At 46.9% G+C, this 8869-nt stretch overlaps 1 protein-coding gene across 1 annotated transcript; it reads right to left on the reverse strand.

The window, feature by feature from the left end:
• Positions 1–7583: 7583 nt before the first annotated feature.
• LOC308416451 (large ribosomal subunit protein eL13-like) lies at positions 7584–8216 on the reverse strand (the record flags this gene model as incomplete). The annotated part of the gene is made up of 1 exon (XM_080911445.1): positions 7584–8216. One exon carries the CDS (start codon positions 8214–8216, stop codon positions 7584–7586), a length of 633 nt encoding a protein of 210 aa, XP_080767571.1.
• Positions 8217–8869: the final 653 nt, after the last annotated feature.

The raw sequence follows: 8869 nt of genomic DNA on the forward strand, positions 1-8869 counted from the left end.
CTCAAGTCCTGCCTTGAAGTTCCTCCCCTGCATTTCTTCAGTGATGAATTGTCGCCTTGAAGCATAAGCTAAAATTCTTTCCTCCCCTACTTGTTGTTGTTTATGTGTTGATAAGCACCATGCAAACAGACGGAGCGGACAGTAACAGGAAGCAAACTAGTTTGCTGTAGGAGAGGGTGGGGAGGAAGGCCCTGAACCCAGGCTGACTCTTCTCCGTGTCCCTCCTGCGGAGGCAGACAGTGCCCTGACAGTCAGATGTCTGGTACTGAGCCGGCATCTTCATCTCACAGGTTGGAAGAGGCCGGATCTGACTCCGTTCTCAAACATCTTTTAACAGCAAGTTTCCCCCAAAGTTGGGAGGGTCTTTTTGTTTTGTTTTTCTTTTAAAATAATCGGCCTTCATACTCCTGCCTATTTTTATGTGTTGACTTATTCTCAGCCCAACCTCAGGGCCTAAATAGACAGGCTCAACAGAGGCCTCTGACCTGGAGGGTTTATTTTTTAAGGGGGTTGGGAAATGTAGCCTTGCCTGTCATGGAAAGAGGGGTATAAAACTTTAAAAAGCTACCCCATTAAGATTGTAGCCAAGGCCATGGGGACTTCCAAATATGTCACATTGTGGGAGCAGTGACTGTGTGTGGAGAGTCTGAGGAATTTATGTCACATGGAAAATCTCAGTAGTGAGGGACTGTTCCTAAAATGGTGCAAACAGCAGTAGACTGCAGAGGCATGTCACTACCGCCTGCCGTGCAGGCCATGGGTCACGAGGAGGAAGGGGGAGGTTTCCAAGTTACCAGGTCTCTCTTTCCATACCTCTGGTATTTGTTGGGATAAATAGCTAAGTAAAACGCAGGCTGTGTCATGGAAAAATCACCATGGAAGATCTTTGTGAGGTAGAAGTTTCCTTTATGTTTGGGATTTGGGCAGCTTGGACTGTTCCAGGTATGTGAACCAACACTGCTGTGGTGTCCCCAGAGTCAGGTGATGGATGCTTACTTAGTCTTTACTACAATATGATCTGGAGGTGACACCTGTGATGGGGCTGTGAGGGCTCGTCCTCATGAATGCTGTTATTCTGGAGGGGCTGGTTATCACTAGGGTAGACTCAGGATGAATTTGGTCCCCTTCCTTTTTTTGCACACATATGTTCTCCTGCCCTTCTGTTATGGAATGATGCACCAAAATATCCTTTCCAGATGCTGCATCCTCCATCTTGGATTTCCCAGGCCCCAGAACAGTGTGACACAAACCTCTCTTCTTCCTAAGTTAACCAGTCTCTGGTATTCTATTACAGCAGCATAATGATTGAAGACCAATCCCCACTCCGATTGCCACACTCAGAGTTTCAGTTTCTGCCCTACTCTCTGATTCCAATCTGGAAATTTCCACACAGGATGTCAAACGGTACTTTCTTTACCTTCTGAACAATGTCCTAGGTGTTGATATGCTTTGTTCCCCTTTCCCTCCATCACATCTCTATTCTCCCATCTCCAGGATCTCCCTCACACAAAGTGGCCCTATTCTAGTTTCTCAGTGCCTGCTGGTACTGCAAATTAGACAAATCTAAAGATTTAGTGCTAGGATCCATACATGAGTGAGAACACGACATTTGTCTTTCTGGGTCGGGGCTACTCGACCCACTCAGTATAATAACTTTACAGCCCCGCCCATTTACCTGCATAGTTCATCATTCTAGTTTTTTACAGCTGACCAAAATTTCACTGTTAACAGGCACCACATTTTCATTATCAACCAGTTTCTGGGCATCCTGGCTGGCTCCATGTCCCTAGGTATTATGGTGAGACCATCCATGAACATGGATGAGCCGGGATAGCTGTAGTGAAATAATCAAGTCCTTTGGGTGTGTGCCCAAGAATGGTCTCATGGGTCGGTTTAGTTCTAGGACTGTTTGTTTGTTGAGGACCCTCCTCAGTGACTTCCACAGTGGCTGCGCCAGTTTTCACTCACACCAGAAATGAGTGAGGGCCCCCGTTCTCCCTGTCCCTTGTCATCGTCATCTTAGCCATTCTCACTGGGATGAGACATCATCTTGGAGTTTTAGATCCCTTTTCCTCTGCAGGAAAGATGTTGAACACTGTTTGAAATTTTCTTAGCTGTTTGTGTTTCTCCTTTTGAGAAGTGCCCGTATAGCACCGTAGCCCATTTTTAAGTTGGGTTTGTTTCTCTGTCTCCTGTGTTTAGTGTTAGACTTGAAACTCCAAAACCTTTGAGGAAAAGGACAGGTGTGCACTTTGATGCAGGCTCAGTAAACACTCTTTAGGATGCAGGATCAGTAAACACTTTCTGACCAGGGTCTAGGTCTGGCAGAGTATTCGACCAACAATCAACAAGTGGGAACACATTGAGAGCTGTTAGACTGGAGAGGGAGACAGACCACAGGAGGGGAGATAGACCAGCCAGACATCAGACAGGTTTAATGTCTAAGACGAACCCTTTTCAAGCTCTTCTCCCCACTCTCCGTGCTCCCTACCATCCCCAGAGTCTTGTCTTCTGTGGTGAGGCAGCTATGCTGTGACCCTACCTGTTTATGTAGGACCTGTGTGTCGTGATTGTTGACTCCAGTTGAGGACCTCACTTTGGGAGTTCTAATGGGATGAGCCAGGTGGTTGCGGTGGTGGTGGGGTCTCATAATGTCAGAATCATGTGAGGGGAAAGGAAGGCAACCAGTGGTAGAATGTTCAGGCAGGAGCAGGTAAATTCCCTGAGCAGTGCTCTTAGAAAATGCAGCTCAGTGGGGTACCAGACTACCATCTCTGGGAATTTGCTGGGGTGCACAGCCTCTGGGCCCTACCCTGACCAGGCAAAGAAGGCCCAGGAGCTCCTGTGTGCAGACAGCCCTGCTTTAACCTTGCCAGCTCATAGATGTCTCCTTCTGCTGACTGGAACAAGCTCAAAGGCACATCCATGGGCTGGAGGATCGTATCATATAGTGTATATAGTATCAAACAGTGACCAAATGCTTATAAATCTCAGTAAATGTATGGAGAGCTCTCTATTTTTCCTTCCCTCTCTCTCCCTCCCTCTCCTCCCCCACCCCATCGGGACTCTGATTTAACTATCTAACCTGGCTTTGTTAGTTTATATTTATGATATCTTGACCATAGCGTCTCTGGACATATTTTCAAAAGGGAGACACTAGGTGCTGAGCTGAACTCTTACAGGGAATTAGCAGGAAAACACACCTCACCCATTCACCATCCCGACAACGCACATGATCCAGAAACACCTTTTCCCATTTGGCTAGTAAGGACCAGAGAACATCAAGTGTATGTGTGGCTTGGTGAAGGCTGAGCCCATGGCATCGGGAAGTTGCCTCCCTAGCTAACATGCATAGAGATTATGTATAGAGGAATGGCGTACATCTTAGTAGATATTCATAGAGATTTTCTGTAATATGATGGAAATTTAGTTGCCTTTGATTTTTCTCTTCCAAATTTTCTTGAGATTAGCATGTTCTTCTTTTGTCCTAAGAAATAAGATGAGATTATCATTTTTAAATCTCTCTCTTTTTTACGTTTTAAGTCAGAGTTTTGCTATCTGTGGTTGGGGTCTGTCCTTGAACTTGCTCTGTAGCTCAGGCTGGTGTCTAACAATTCTCCTGCTCCTGAGTCCTAAGATTATTCTCTTGACTGACTATTATGTGATCTCATTAGCTTTGGGAGGGAGGACAGGAGCCTGCTCGTGTTAGTGGCAGCAGAGAAGACAGCTCTCAGGAAGTACTAACCCACCCCCACCCTGCTTGCCAGAAACCACCACACTTGGCCTGGAACCTGGACGGCTCTGTCCCTGGGTTCCTCTCTATGCCACTTTGGTTCCACTGCACCCTAGACGAATTCTCAACCTCAAATCTCCATGTGCAATGAAAGAACGTGAAAAAAAATGTATGGGTTAGAAACTCGTGGTTGATGGCTTTCTAAGTGTGTTGACATTTCCCCTAAAGTGCTTCCAAATATAGAAGAGGTAGATAATGACAAACAGGGCTCTGAGACCCTGGTGGCTGCAGTGCTGGCAATTGTATCAGAATGAGAAAGGAGGGGTCCCCAATCTCCAGGATGCCCCTGACCCGAGCTGCCATTCTCATAGCTTTACAGCTGCACCGACCCACAGGCTCTTCAGATACATGGAGGTGCCCGAGCCGGAAGGCAAACCTAGTACTTGTTCTCAAAGCGACAGTCAAAACCCTTAGAAGAAATTGCGTTTCTCCTGGCTTCTCTGGACTAGGCTGTTTGGAGGTAGAGTGTATCAGTAACCATACTGGTTTTGTGTCTCTAAAGGAGTTTAGTCATAGTTTGTTGGCAGTTGTTAAATATGCACCTCTGGCACTTTTACAGCCCCTCACTCCCCCACCCCCCCCACCACACACTGGGTGACCACAGACCTGTTGGACCCAAGAAACAAACCGAAACTGGCCTCTGTTACTTAGTCATGGGTGTGGTTCAGGCCTGTGATTGCCAGGTTGCTCTGTAAGCTGAAGGTGGCTTCCCAGCCTTCCTGCCAGCCCAGCCTTAGCTTCCTGACAGCTGTGAGGCCCTCATTTCAGTGGCTGAAGGAAACCCACTGGAGTGCAGGAGACCGGGGGCCATGGGAAACTTTGCATTTCTGTAGTTTCAGAATTCACTTGATTTTTATTTGTGTGTGAGTGTGTGTGTGTGTGTTAGTGGCCTGGCACACAAGCACTGAGAAACACCTTTCTGTTCCCCTAGCTGAAGGCATCACCCATATATCTCTTTGAAGTTTGGGTTCTACATTTGGGAGAAAGTTTACAGTAACATGCCAAAAAGAAACAATGACAGGCACAGAAGGGGCAGAAGAGAGGCCTGTGCAGCATGTTTCATTCCGTAGCTTGAGAAGAAAGCAATCCACAGGACAATGACTTTGGCGTGGGTTGAGGGTTGATTATCTGTATTCTCTTAGTGGCCAGTTGGGGCCTTTCTTGCCACGTTCCCCATTAGAGACCTGTCTCCAGCAGCATAAACATCAAATGTGAGCAACAGGGAAGACCCTAAGAGCTCCGTTCCGGGTGGGAGGGAGGAGTCGTGGGTTTCCGTGGTGGCTGCCTGAGCCTGGTGATGGAACATCAGTCTCACTCCAGAGCACCTTGGCAGGCACTCTGGCTGAGGGAAGCATGAAGAAATAAAGAAATGCTTTCATTTTACGTTACCTGGCTATTGACTAAGACTCCTTGGGGAGTCTTAAGCCTGAGAGCCACCTTCAGTGAGTGCTGTCCTGGAGACAGATGGCGGACCCACTTACTTGTGTATCTAGAATGTATTAAAACTCCGAGGATGGAGGGGTACCTGTGCCTAGTTTGGGGTCAAAGAATCAAGGCTCACATAGACAACTTCCAAGCAACTAAAGGTGTAGGTTGTCTGGGGATACCTGGAGACAGGGTGATAATTGCTGTGTACACTCTGCTTCTTTCTTTATGTGCACATTGTCAGAAGACAAAGCTACCAACAAAGCAGGGTTCTATCTCTCTTCATTATCAACCAGGACTCACCCCTCTTTCCTTAGTTTCTAAAACATTGTAGACATGGGCCGGGTCAAGCATGTGCCTCTAAAGGCAGACGGCTGGTCCCTCACTGCCTCTGGGTGGTCGAAGAAGGAGAACTGATTCCAGAAAGGACTGGACAGGCATGCTGTTGCGGCCAGCACAGCACCTCGCATGACACGCGAGGTAGACAGTGGAGCTGGAGGTGCAAAGAGAGCGCGACAGGAAAGAGCGTGGAACGAGAGGTGGGGTCGGGCCGAGAAGGGTGAGGAATGGAGCTGTGTAGCCTGAGCAAGCTAATTGAAAAGACATTAAGTTTTGCTCTTCAGCTAAGGTGCACGGGCCATGAATTTCCTGCCAGCATCCTTTCAACCTTAACTAACGACTTTCCTCTTTAAACTCTGTCTGAGCCCGTTGGCCAAAGGTAGCAACACTTTCTGTTTACTTGTGCTTGGTATAGCTGGAATGATTCCTGGGAAGGTTCCCACCTCACCACCAGTCTCTGCATCTATAAAGTTCTACTCCACATAAACCATCTCTTAATGGGCTGGTGGCAGTAACAGCCGCTGGGAGTATCTGCGTGGGTGCCATCTGTGAGTAGAAGGGACAACATTTGCCAAGAGCCATCTCAGAAGGGAGCAAAGGCCTGATGAGGGGGTGGTGGCCAGGGGACATGTAGTGGAGATGATCAGAGAGGCTGCAGACCTGAACGGGTGACGAAGGCTCCCTTGTCTACAGCTTAAGAGAGCAGAAGGTAGTTTGAGATAAACCGGAACAATGATTCAACATAACGAAATGGCTGGGGTGCGGTTAGGGAAATAGATAACATTAACACATACATTTTAAAATGAAAAATTTCAAATCCTTAAAGTTTAATCTTAGGATGCTGTTAAAAGGACACAGACTAAAACAAACTGAGGAAATTAAAGCATTGTTAGGAGATCAGGGGTCCAGAGAGATGGCTCAGCGGTTAGGACCAAGTGCTGCTTCTCCAGGCCACTTGAGTTGGCAACCTGGCACCCATGTTAGGTTCTGCCTGGAATTCCAGCTCCAGGGAGACTGACTCCTGTCCTTTTCGGGCACCTGTGCTCACATGTATATACCCTCATGTGTGTAATTAAAACTAGGCTCAAAGTCAAAAACCAACCTAGCCAGAAACTGGTTCTTAGAAAAAACGACTAAATTAACAGTTCTTGTTTTTTTTTTTTTAAGCTAAATTGACCAAGAAAAAAATAACAAAAAAACACTACAATTAATAAAATCAGAAATTAAACCAGAAATACTACTATCAATTTTATGTAAATTGCAGAAAGGAGGTCCACAAACAGGCACCTGCTAATAAATTCCATAACTTGGACAACATGGCCAAATTCCTATAAAACAGTACTTGTAGCCGTAAAGAGATTGAATAGGTATGCGCTTGTCTGTCTAGATGGCCTCACAGATGCTGTAAGTCATGGGCTACTCATGTGACTATTCAAAAGTAAGGACGTTAGGAACTCGCTAGGAGTGGACACCTGCTGCTGACACTAATCTGCTTGCAGGATGAGGACCTGCCAGAGGGCAGAGCAAGTCCAAAGGGAGGTTGTACAAAGCACAATGATCTGCATGTGAAAAGGTGACAATCAAGCCTGGTACTTTCTATGCTTACTAAAAATTAAAAAAAAAAAAAAAAAAAAAAAAAACAGCGAGGAAAAGTCTGCTTATAGACAACAGCGTTTGGAACAGAAACCTGCTATTCCCATTCAGGTTCTGTGTCCTGATAAAATACAGAGGGTTTTTGACGAACTAACATGCTAAGTATGGATTAGTCATGTATGTCTCTGTAAAATCTATGACCATGAGATATGGTCTTGAACGATGTGATAGAGAAAGGAGGTATTTCAGAGTTGTAGCGCAAGGATGTGTGGGCCAAGCTGGATGGTAAGAACAGGTTTAGGAACGTAATCCGGACACTTCTGAGGTTTCTGTAGCGCCAGGCTTGCTTCGGAGAACAGTCAAGTGTCCTCGAGGAGAGCTTTTTTTTTTTCCTTGCTTTATGGAAAATTTATTAAAACTCTCCAACCGCGCATTACCTTTTCTTTTCAACATCTTGCTCTGCAGCTTCCTGTGCCCTTTTTGCTCTTATGCCAAAGAGCCGGGCATTGGCACAGGCCATGCGAAGACTGGCAAAAGCTTTAAAGTTCTTCTCTTCTTCTGTGATGACTCTGGCCTTTTCCTTTTTATACACATTCCGGATGGGCATCACAGGTCCTGTTAGCTGGGTGGCCAGTTCAAGTTCTTCAGCAGAACTGTCTCCCTTCTTTGGAGCAGAAGGCTTCCTGGAGAAGAGTAAGAGCTTGGAGCGCTCCTTCAGGCGCTGCACGTTGGCCTGCAGTGATTCCGTGGATTTATTTCGTCTCCTAGGGTCCACAGAGATGCCGATGGTGCGAGCCACTTTCTTGTGGATTCCTGCCACCCTGAGTTCCTCCAGGCTGAAGCCCCTGCCAGCACGGACCTTGGTGTGGTATCTAACTGTAGGGCACCTCAAGATGGGCCTGATGGGACCGGACGCGGGATGAGGGACAATGCGGCGCGCTTTCGCCTGCCGGGCCTGGCGTCTGCGGGTCTTGCGTGCCCGCTGGTTGAACCAAGTGTCCACTCGCCGCTGCCAATCCTTGTGGAAGTGGGGCTTCAGGATCATGCCATTCCGGCTGGGCGCCATGGCTCCTGTACAGGAGAACGGTCGAGCGGAAAGGCCCGAGGAGAGCTTTAATTTGAGCCCCAGCATAAAGCCATGGAGCTGTGAAGACTGCGCTTTGGACAGGAGTCTGCAGAATGGGAATGGTTTTGGAGTAGCGGTCTTCCCAGAGCCCACAAATCACTGATCGGCCCTGCAGTGGAATCTGCTGACTACCTCCTAATGGATACCTAAGGTACAGTCTCTAGAAGACATTGTCCATTTCCATAAACATTATGCTCCTTGGGATGGGGCGAAGGCTCATTGGTTAATATGAGTGCCCGCTGCTCTTGAAGAGGACCCCAGTTTAGTTCCCGCATCAGATGCTCACAACTGCCTGTAACTCAAGTTTCAGGGGCTCTGATGGGCTCTGAGGGCTACTGCACATATGAGGCCTGGACTCAGGCACACATACATAGGCATAAACTTAAAAATACAAATCTTAGAGAAAGATTATATGTCTCTTAGAGATTAGAGTTCATAAGATTCTTTGGAAATGCTGTATAAATATTGGCAGTGTATGTGTGTGTAATATATATATATATATATATATATATATGTTGGCCCAGAGGCGTCTAAGGCCCTTTTGATCATATTTTTACTTCATCAGTATGTTAGGAATGGAAGCCATAAACAGA

The sequence above is a fragment of the Micromys minutus genome (assembly GCF_963924665.1).
Source record: "Micromys minutus genome assembly, chromosome: 1".
In the NCBI taxonomy this organism is placed as follows: Eukaryota; Metazoa; Chordata; class Mammalia; order Rodentia; family Muridae; genus Micromys; species Micromys minutus.